Genomic DNA, 11,631 nt, shown 5'->3' with positions numbered 1-11,631 from the left:
CAATATTAAAAAAAATTTGAGTACAAACAACATTATAAGTGAGTAGTGATGCAACCCTAGCTTTACAAGTTACATTAACATATGACAAACGAAAAAGCAGTTTGGGAACAAAAATCAATAATGAAGCTCCTTTACTTAATAATAAGAAAAGCTAAGCTAAGTTTGCTAAGTTACCAGAAGTGCAAGTATGACAGTGAAGTCGAAGTTAGGAACAGAAAGAATCGGAAGGAGGAAACACTTGACTCTCAGTGGAGTTTTGAATCCCATGCGGAACCCAAACCTTTTTCCTACCTGCACTCCAAGAATCAAACCCATCTCACCCACATGCCACGCTTACGTGGCGCTCTCTTATTGGTTGACTGTGTACTGAAAACAATGGGCTTTTTCAGATCGAAGCCCACGTGGCAAGATCCTACGCTGAAAATTACAGAACCTAGAGAATACCACTCTGCTCCTCCTTACTACTAACTTTTTTTTCTTTCGACTTTCTCTCCCATTTCCCACCACTCAAACGCCTTCTTCCTCTTTATTCCTCTTTTCCCCGCCTTTAAAACCCGCCGAGGCTACGAAATTCGATTCCACGTAAAACGCAGTGCACTCTGCGATTTTTTTTTGTTTAAAAAAAAATGAAAAAGTCGGTGTTGAAAGAACCCGAGTCGACGACTCATTTCGACTCGCCTCACTCACCATTCCGAATACGATCCTCTCCTCTCTCCGATGGCGGCGATCCTAACGAGTCCGAATCTCCGCCGCAGCGGTTTCACTCGCCGGAAAACTCACCGGAAAGTCAACACCGTGACAACTCCAGGGCAATCGTGGTCGTCGGAAGTCCGGCGCACCAATCTCCCTTGCACGATTCCGATCGCCAGAGCCCGACCCCGGAGAATGCACCGCCGGTGGTGGTAATCAACCGCGCTGTGAGGCAGGAGCCTCAGCCTGCGCCGACGAATCTGAGCGCCAGTCATGGAGGACGAGGCAGAGAAGGCGGAGGGAGGGGGAGAAGCAGGACGGCGCCGGCGATGAATAGGGAGAAGATAATGAGGACGGCGGCGCTAGGGTTCCGGGTGAGCGAGGTGGTTCTGTGTTTGATTTCGTTTTCGATTATGGCGGCCGATAAGACTCAAGGTTGGAGTGGTGACTCCTTTTATCGCTACAAGGAATACAGGTTTTAATTTCTTCTTTCCTTTTCTATTTTATTTTTTTTTAGCAAATATTATATTATTTGCAATATAGTAGGTCGATCAATACTAGTCATCAGTACTCACATCACATGGTGACATGGATTATGGATACAATGCCTTCCCTATGCATGTATGAACATATTTTACTAAATTGTTTAATATTTTAACTATTATCGAAGATATCGAATACTCAGTCACTTCTTTCTATCTTTATTTTTATTTTTTTTTAAGTAGTATTTGCTAATGAAAAATGCATTTTCATTATTTGTGATATGTCATTAGGTGTGTGACTTTTTGAGCTCAAGAGCCTTATACTCAAATAAATTTTGTTAATCCAATTAAAAAAATGGAGTTGAACAAATTATTTTTGTAATCAATTTAAATTTAATCTTTTCTTTTATTATTTTGTGTCTTTTTTTTAATTTAGTTATTTAATAAACAATTGAAATAACTTAATTAAACTCAGTTCTTCTCAAAGTGACTTAATTATGTAATATTACCGAATGATTAAAGAGTTGTGTAAATACTATCTCTTCCGTCTACTTAGGAGTATTACTCTTCTGTTTTTCAGGATAATTTACAGGTATAAAATGAACGAATCAAATTATTCGATTATTCTAAATTGGATTTTGCTATATATTTATCTTTTTTTTTTTAATCTAACTACCTAGTGTTAAGTTAAAGGAAATAACGAATTTTTAAAATAAACATTAATACTATAAATGTATTTTAGATAATACTATTAATTTTTTAATAACATCCTTAATTTAATTGTAATCATAATGATTAAATAACATTAATTACGCATGTATATTTGTTTAAAGGTAATATAATTCTATCTTATATGTACATTATTAAGATTTGTTTATTACTATTTTTTGCATTTATATTTAAGAATGGGGTATATTAATATTGCATTAAATTAATTTGCTTCTAATCAAGTTGGATTAGTCTAGTGATTAACTTAGTCCACTTAAGTAAGTGTTGGGTCATCACTACTCACTTTTTCTGTTTATGATAATTTATAAACAAGTAATCACTTATTAGAGTTGCTTTAGTGGATGAAAAATGTTCAACTTTTTGAATGGGTCAGATCAATGTCAAAGGCCATAATTTCGTTGAAATGCCGTTGAATTTGGCAGGACGATGTTTTGAATTGCTTTTGAAGCTACACTTATTTGCAATTTTTTGAACATGGAAATCCGTACCTGATTAATGCGAGTACTACTACTTGTTACAATAATAATTGTTGTCATCATTGGATTTGTATACTCCTTTTTTTTTTTTCTGTTTGGCATTTAATTTTACCAAATTACTGTTGGGTGATATGGGCGCAGGTATTGTTTATCAATGAACGTTATAGCATTTGTTTATGCTGCATTTCAAGCATGTGATCTTGCCACCGAGTTCTCTGGCAAACAATTACTCGTTCACCATTTCCGCCCTCACTTTGATTTCTTCATGGATCAGGTTAGTTAAAGAAACCAATTCAACTTTTAAGCTTCATTTCAATTTATGCTTTTCAGATCTGAGTCCAAGAGATGACAAGAAAAAGAAACGATAACCATGTTGAAAGCAATTATAATTCATCGATCTTAAACTAATTCATGCCTTGTTCAATTGAATGAATCTTGAATTTTCTTTTGTAATTGAATAACAGACTGAGTTGTGGAAAACTTTAACAATTTTTTTTTGTGCATGCCTTGGCGCACGATAAATTAAATTGAATGACAGGTTCTGGCATATCTCCTGATGTCTGCATCATCATCGGCAGCTACCCGGGTAGATGACTGGCAATCGAACTGGGGAAGAGATGAGTTCACGGAGATGGCGAGTGCATCAGTTGCTTTCTCCTTCCTAGCTTTCATTGCATTTTCCATTAGTTCACTCATCTCTAGTTACAACCTCTTCACTCTCTATCCTGTTCCTTAGCAACCAACATTTTAAACCACATACACATACAAACTGTCTGTCTATATGAGTCCTCTTTTTAAATTCTTTTTCTTCTTATGTCTATTAATGCATTCAAGAAAATGTCATTGCCCGTGATTTTTTTTCTTTTACTGTACAGACAGACTTGTATACATAAACTTGCATGGTATTTCATCTTACGATTCGCAGGGTGGAGAAAGAATTTTGTATAACTTTGAAATACAATTTTTAATTTCAATATTTTAAATGAAAATAGTTTTACACAATACTTAGCTATTTCTTGTCGCTAATTACTAGTTAGAGGTAGTTAGGCCTTATAAATGAGATCAGAATTTATTTTTTTATCCTGTTCTCATAAACACCTGGAATACACAATAAAACAAATATATGAATGAAAAAATAATAATGGCCCTTCCTCCATAACCCTATACATATTATACTTTTATTACGCAATCCACATTGTCATAGCATTTAAGCATTATGTCAATACCCACTATAATATTAGAGATGTATGGAACAATCTAGGTCCTAAAATAAAAATAGCTCTATGAAACTCAGAATTCAACATAATGATTTACTGGTACAGCTGACTTTGTTGATGCATTAATTTTAACGGCCATTACACTTGAGCATAAAGGGAAAGAAAAATGTAAGTTGTCATCATGAAGGATATGACTAAAGCTTTTACTTTTTTTTAAACTAACTTATAAAAATTAACTTTTAAACAATAATTTTTTAAAAATTATTGTATTTATATTGAGCAAATTAAATTAAAAATATCTTTTAATAAGTATAACTAATAATAATTGTATTTGATAAAATTATTTTTAAAATATAAAAATAGATGCCCAAACTAATTCCTATATTAGTTGACGATACTGATGTGGACATTTAGTCGGAGTTAAGTGTTATGTTAGCTTAAGAGGAATGAATAAGGGTTGATTTGTCCCATATGTTCTTTAAAAACGATGTTATTTCTCAAATTCACTGAACCAAACCTAATTTGGGTGATTCGTTGTAGTCCCAATCTTTTCATACTCACTCATCTTTGAAATCATAGAAAAATTCTAGGGCACCATGATTGAAAATGGAGAATGTTAGTTATTATTAGACCTGTGAATCGAAAGCGAAAATTTGACTTGTAGCACGAACGAGAGTGTCGAGGTCGGAGGAAGAAAATATGGGTCTCTTCAAAGTGCTATTGTGGGTCTCATGCCATTCTATTTATGTTGTGGACCGAAAACAACCCAGATAAATTATTCTATCATTGCCCTTACTTAAAGGTATGATATGTTTAATATTATGTTGGTTGGTTGAATTCTGTATTCACTATTAGTCTCACAAGCTTAATTCGAATTGTAGATTGTAGAAACTCATTGTTCATTCTTTGCGTGACTAGATGATTATGTTTCTTTATTTAATGAGGATGCTATAAAGACAATCCCAAAAGCAATATTAATGCAAAAGAAGAATTGATTTGAAGGCAAGAGTGATTTGGTGGATGACAAAGTTAAAAAGCTAGAGGATAGGTTGATTGGATTAGAGAATCAGTTGGAGAAGTGTATACTAGAAATGGGTGAAAATAGATACTTGGGTAACCAAGCATCACCGTTCATTACATGTAACATGTAATGACCAAACTTCTAGCACGTCATGACTAATGCTAGTCGCTAGGCACTACTTCACGACTTTTCTTAGAGACTTTAGACCTTATATTAAATATATACATATGAGTCTGTAATTGGTGCACGAAAATTACTCTCACACTATGTAATTTCGCACAACTAACCAACAAGTGCACTGGGTCGTCCAAGTAATACCTTACGTGAGTAAGGGTCGAATCCCACGGAGATTGTTGGCTTGAAGCAAGCTATGGTTATCTTATTATTCTTAGTCAGGATACCAATAGGGTTCTTTAGTTTCAATTGTAAAAAAAGTGAAAGGGCATAAAATAAGTAATTGTTACTCAATAATGGAGAATATGTTGGAGTTTTGGAGATGCTTTGTCTTCTGAATCCCTGCAACATAATGCTTTCTCACTTTCAAACATGCAAGGCTCCTTCCTTGGCAAGCTGTATGTAGGGTGTCACCATTGTCAATGGCTACTTCCCATCCTCTCAGTGAAAATGGTCCAAATGCTCTGCCACAGCACGGCTAATCATCTGTCGGTTCTCGATCATGTCGGAATAGGGTCCATTGATCCTTTTGCATCTGTCACTACGCCCAACACTCGCAAGTTTGAAACTCGTCACAGTCATCCAATCCCTGAATCCTACTCGGAATACCACAGACAAGGTTTAGACTTTTCGAATTCTCAAGGATGCTGCCAATGGATTCTAGCTTATACCACGAAGATTCTGATTAAAGAATCCAAGAGATATTCATTCAATCGAAGGTAGAACGGAGATGGTTGTCAGGCACGCGTTCATAGGTTGAGAATGGTGATTAGTGTCACGGGTCATCACCTTCTTCATATTGAAGTGTGAATGAACATCTTAGATAGGAACAAGCGTGTTTGAATAGAAAACAGAAATAATTGTATTAATTCATCGAGACGCTGCACAGCTCCTCACCACCAATAATGGAGTTTAGAGACTCATGTCGTCAAAGAGTACAAAGTTTAGATCTAAAAATGTCATGAGATACAAAATAAATCTCTAAAAGTTGTTTAAATACTAAGCTAGTAACCTAGGTTTACAGAAAATGAGTAAACTAAGATGGATAGTGCAGAAATCCACTTCTGGGGCCCACTTGTTGTGTGCTGGGGCTGAGACTTGAGCTTCTCATGTGCTTGGACTGTTTTCTGGAGTTAAACGTCAGGTTGTAACCTATTTCTGGCGTTCAACTCCAACTTATAACCTGTTTCTGGCGTTCAACGCCAGAATGCAACATGGAACTGGCGTTAAACACCAGTTTACATCGTTCATCTTCGCGCAAAGTATGGACTATTATATATTGCTGGAAAGCCCTGGATATCTACTTTCCAACCCAATTGAGAGCGTGCCAATTAGACTCTTGTAGTTCCAAAAAATCCATTCCGAGTGCAGGGAGGACAGAATCCAACAGCATCAGCAGTCCTATTTCAGCCTGAATCAGATTTTTGCTCAGCTCCCTCAATTTCAGCCGGAAATTACCTGAAATCACAGAAAAACACACAAACTCATAGTAAAGTCCAGAAATATGAACTTTGCCAAAAAACTAATAAAAATATTCTAAAAACTAACTAAAACATACTAAAAACTATATGAAATTAACCCCAAAAGCGTATAAAATATCCGCTCATCACAACACCAAACTTAAACTGTTGCTTGTCCTCAAGCAACTAGATAAATAAAATAGGATAAAAAAAATCAAGAAGCAATAGTATCTCAGAGTTTTAAGTGAAGCTCCAATTCTAATTAGATGAGCGGGACTAGTAGCTTTTTGCTTCCGAACAGTTTTGACATCTCACTTTATCCTTTGAAATTCAGAATGATTGGCATCATAGGAACTCAGACTTCAGATAGTATTATTAATTATCCTAGTTTAGTATGTTGATTCTTAAACATAGCTACTTTATGAGTCTTGGCCGTGGCCTAAGCACTTTGTTTTCCAGTGTTACCGCTGGATACATAAATGCCACAGACACATAACTGGGTGAACCTTTTCAGATTGTGACTTAGCTTTGCTCAAGTCCCCAATTAGAGGTGTCCAGAGTTCATAAGCACACTCTTTTACTTTGGATCACGACTTTAACTACTCAGTCTCAAGCTTTTCACTTGGACCTGCATGCCACAAGCACATGGTTAGGGACAGCTTGATCTAGCCGCTTAGGCTTGGATTTACTCCCTTGGGCCCTCCTATCCATTGATGCTCAAAGCCTTGGATCCTTTTCACCCTTGCCTTTTGGTTTAAAGGGCTATTGGCTTTTTCTACCTCTTTTGCTTTTTTTTTTTCACTGCTTTTTCTTGCTTCAAGAATCAATTTCATGATTTTTCAGATCAGCAATAATATTTCTCTTGTTCATTATTCTTTCAGGAGACAACAATTTTAACATTCATAAAATTCAATATAAAAAATATGCATTGTTCAAGCATTCATTCAGGAGACAAAAAGTATTGCCACCACATATAAATAATTAGAATTTTCCTTATTAAGAACTCGAAAAAAATATTGCCTCTTTATTCTAAAAATCTACTATTTTATTCATGTTTGATGATGATCAGAAAAATAAATTATAGCTTAATTGGAGATAAAATCAAAATAGAGATACTAATTACTACTACTTCATATATGACTTCTAAGGTAAATTCCTAATAAGAACAATTATCACAGAGTTAAAGCTAAGATTCGGACTCAACAACTTTTATTTTGGGAGGTGGATGCTCCTTTAATCTGTGGGGTGCTTGGTCCTTCAAGAGACAGCTTCTGACGCTTCAGTTCCCTAAGTTCACGCCCTTGCTCTTCTTGTTCCTTAAGCAGTTTGCAAAGCATGCTATTTTGATTTCGCTGTTCTTTCTTTAGTTGCTCCATAGCTTCTTACAAATTGGTGACAGATGCTTCAAGGCGCTCCCAGTATTCAATTTGAGGGATTTTCGGGAGGAACTCCTGTGCTCTCCTCTCGTCCCGCACCTGTTGTCCCTCCATTGACTTTTTGGTGATTGGTCTCTCAACTGAGATATACTCAGTTACTCCCATCTTCACCCCAGCATCTTTACATAGCATAGAGATTAAGTTTGGATAAGCCAATTTGGCATCTTAGGAGTTCTTGTTTGCAATTGTGTAAAGTTCACAAGAAATCAGCTGATGAACTTCCACTTCTTTTCCCAACATAATGCAATGGATCATTATTGCTCTTTTAATGGTGACTTCGGAGCGGTTGCTAGTGGGTAGTATAGAACACCCAATGAAGTCCAGCCAGCCTCTGGCAACTAGTTTGAGATCTTCTCTCTTAAGTTGATTTGGGACACCCTTTGTGCTGGTTGTCCACTTAGTTCCAGGGAGGCATATGTCCTCTAGAATTTTGTCCAAGCCCTTATTTGTTCTCATCATTCTCCTATTAAAGGAGTCTGGGTCATCTTTCAGCTGAGGTAGCTTGAAGATCTCCCTGATTTTGTAAGAATGAAGGTGAACAATCTTTCTTCTGACCAGAGTTCGATAGTCATAGAAGGCGGCTCCAGCTAATCTCTGCCTGTCTGTTTGCCACAGATTAGAGTAGAATTCTTGAACCATGTTCCTTCCCACCTTTGTCTCAGGATTAGCTAGGATTTTCCAGCTCCTGTTTCAAATTTTCTCTTGGATCTCCGGATATTCTTCTTCTTTCAGATCGAATTTCACTTCCGGGATAACTAATGAGCGGATAATTTATACGCTTTTTGGCATTATTTTTATATAGTTTTTAGTAGGATCTAGCTACTTTTAGGGATGTTTTCATTAGTTTTTATGCTAAATTCACATTTCTGGACTTTACTATGAGTTTGTGTATTTTTCTGTGATTTCAGGTATTTTCTGTCAGAAATTGAGGGACCTGAGCAAAACTCTGATAAAAGGCTGACAAGGGATTGCTGATGCTGTTGGATTCTAACCTCGCTGCAATTGAAATGGCTTTTTTGGAGCTACAGAACTCCAAATGGCGCGCTCTCAATGGCATTGGAAAGTAGACATCCAGAGCTTTCCAGCAATATATAATAGTCCATACTTTATTCGAGATTAGACGACATAAACTGGAGCTCAACGCCAGTTCCATGTTGCATTCTGGAGTCAAACGCCAGAAACACGTCATGAATCAGAGTTGAACGCCAAAAACATGTTACAACTTGGCGTTCAACTCCAAAAGAAGCCTCTGCACGTGTAAAGCTCAAGCTCAGCCCAAGCACACACCAAGTGGGCCCCGGAAGTGGATTTCTGCATCAATTACTTACTTCTGTAAACCCTAGTAGCTAGTCTAGTATAAATAGGACGTTTTACTATTGTATTAGACATCTTTAGTCTCGATTTTATTCCATTATTCATCTTAGGAGACTATTGATCATTCATGGGGGCTGGTCATTCGGCCATGCCTGGACCACTATCACTTATGTATTTTCAACGGTGGAGTTTCTACACACCATAAATTAAGGGTGTGGAGCTCTGCTGTACCTCGAGTTTTAATGCAATTACTACTATTTTCTATTCAATTCAGTTTATTCCTGTTCTAAGATATTCGTTGCACTTCAACATGATGAATGTGATCATTCTCACAACTGCGTACGTTTTGCATACATGCCTAATGACAAAGCCACGTACATTCTGACAATCGGCAATCGTCACAGGGCTTGATGCCATAGTACGCTAATAGTTGGAGGAACATTGTGCATTCTGATGGGTGTCCCACCATCATATAGTCTCTGGCTAGGCAGGACAGAAGTCCGCTATACCAGGTAATCTCTAACACCTTGAGATTTATAGTTTATTTTTTTACGGCACTTTTAAATGAACTTATTTCTAAGGGACTTTTCTGCCTTTTCTTTTTGTAAAAACTTACGCATGGTCTCTTCTCTTTAAATCTTTCAGCCTTTGCAATATTAACTAGTTTGTCCTTGGTACTTTTATATATTTTCAATTTTGCCTTTTTGTACATAACTTCTTTTTTACCATTTTCTTTAGATTTTTAGTGACGTTTTTACCATTAATGGTATTACTTTACCATTTTATCCTCATATCTTTTAAAAAAAATGTTTTTACCCTTTATTAAGTTAATTAACCATTTTTATATTTTATTTTAAGCCTAAAATTATTAATTTATACCCAAGTGTTCTAGTTTTTTTGTTTAATTTTATTTTATGTTAAAACTTTACCGAATTAATCCTAGAATTTTTCTATGACCAAATCACCCTTAATATTTTCAATAAATGCCGATTTTATTCTTATAAACCTAAATGACTATTTTACCCTTTATTATTTTATTTACTTGTTTAGTTACCATATGTTGCAGTTTTATTCCTAACTTTTACTAAAATTTTTATTTAAGTCCAAAATTTTATTTTAATTATAATTTTGAACCAAATAATTTGTATAATTACTATTTTATCCCTAAAACTATTAAATTCAGAATTTGAATTATATCTTTCTTAAATTGTATTTTTAGTCTTCTTTTTTTTCTAAAAATGACCATAACACCCTTTTTCTTTTTACACACTTGTTTCATAGGATTAAAACTATTTTTCTTTCTTTTTAACTCTTTAACAAGTCACTTTTGAGGTCTTTAGGGACTGAATTTTGAAGAAGTACAAGTTTGCATTTCTATCCACTTTTGGTGACTTTTAAAACTTGAAACTTAAATTTCAAGTGTTTTAAATATTTTTCGTTGTTTCATATAATTTTCAGACACAAATAAGCTTCATATATTACTCAAATAATAAGCCAAAAATAGAAAAACATCAATAAATTTTTATATTACAAAATTGAACACAAAATCACCAAAAAAAGTGAATTATATGAACACCGAAATAAGAACAAACAGATTTTAGCTCAATTCTTAGACCTCTCAAACACCAAAAAACACTCACACAAAGACAGAAACATGGCTGATGGTGGTGCAATTTTTCTTGGCCGAAAAGTGTAATAAAAAGTGATGAAATTTACCCACTTTGATCTTGAGTTTCTCTATCTCCTTATGCCTGCTTTATATGGGCTTACAGTTTCTTTTTTCGCGGCACTTTTCAATAAATTTTATCTCTAAAGGACTTTTCTGTCCTTCCTTTTTAAAAAAATTTGTGCCCAGTTTCTTCACTTTAAATCTCTCAGTCTTTGTCCCATTTATTATTTTACCCTTGGTACTTTTATATATTTTCAATTTGTCATTTTGTACATGACTTCTCTTTTTACCGTTTTCTTTAGGCTTTAGTGACGCTTTCACCCCTAATAATGCTACTTTACCATTTTACCGTCATATCTTTTTAAAATAGCTTTTCACCCTTCATTAAATTCATTAACCATTTTTATATTTTACATGGTGTCTAAAGTTACCATTTTATCTCTGAATGCTCTAGTCTTTCTGTTTAATTTTAGGTTTAATTATTCTATCGGTCCCTATAATTTTACCGAATTTACAATTAGGTCCCTATACTATATCAGATTTTTTAAATAAGTCCTTACCGTGATAAAAATATTAAAATTAACAGAATATTCTGTTAAACTATACAGAATATTCAGTAAAGTGTTAGGCATATTCGGCTTGTTTGATAAAATATTCTGTTAATTTCATCATTTTTGTCATAGTAGGGACTTGCTTACAAAATCTGATATGGTATAGGGACTCAATCGAAATGAAAAAAAGTATAGGGACCTAATTGAAAATTTAGTAAAACTATAGGGACTGACAGAATAATTAAACCTTAATTTTATTTAATGTTAAAACTTTACCGAATTAATTCTAGAATTTTTCTATGACCATATCACCCTTAATATTTTTAATAAACGTCAATTTTACCCGAAGGAACCTAAAAGACTATTTTACCTTTTATTGTTTTATTTACCTGTTTAGTTACCATATGTTGCA

The 11,631-nt window shown here is 34.8% G+C and overlaps 1 protein-coding gene across 1 annotated transcript; it reads left to right on the top strand.

The window, feature by feature from the left end:
• Positions 1-205: 205 nt before the first annotated feature.
• LOC130962090 (CASP-like protein 4A3) lies at positions 206-3,360 on the top strand. Its single transcript, XM_057888186.1, has 3 exons — positions 206-1,165; positions 2,519-2,651; positions 2,916-3,360. Exons 1-3 carry the CDS (start codon positions 627-629, stop codon positions 3,111-3,113), a joined length of 870 nt encoding a protein of 289 aa, XP_057744169.1. The 5' UTR covers positions 206-626; the 3' UTR covers positions 3,114-3,360.
• Positions 3,361-11,631: the final 8,271 nt, after the last annotated feature.

This window comes from Arachis stenosperma, chromosome 1 (genome assembly GCF_014773155.1).
Source record: "Arachis stenosperma cultivar V10309 chromosome 1, arast.V10309.gnm1.PFL2, whole genome shotgun sequence".
Lineage (NCBI taxonomy): Eukaryota > Viridiplantae > Streptophyta > Magnoliopsida > Fabales > Fabaceae > Arachis > Arachis stenosperma.
This window is presented reverse-complemented; position numbering and strand designations above follow the sequence as displayed.

What these genes read in the sequence shown, in the direction of transcription:
- LOC130962090 (XM_057888186.1), top strand. Translation starts at nt 627, where the DNA reads ATGAAAAAGTCGGTGTTGAAAGAACCCGAGTCGACGACTCATTTCGAC. An exon ending in TATCGCTACAAGGAATACAG is followed by an intron (nt 1,166 to 2,518) that starts GTTTTAATTTCT and finishes ATATGGGCGCAG; the next exon opens with GTATTGTTTATCAATGAACG. An exon ending in TTGATTTCTTCATGGATCAG is followed by an intron (nt 2,652 to 2,915) that starts GTTAGTTAAAGA and finishes ATTGAATGACAG; the next exon opens with GTTCTGGCATATCTCCTGAT.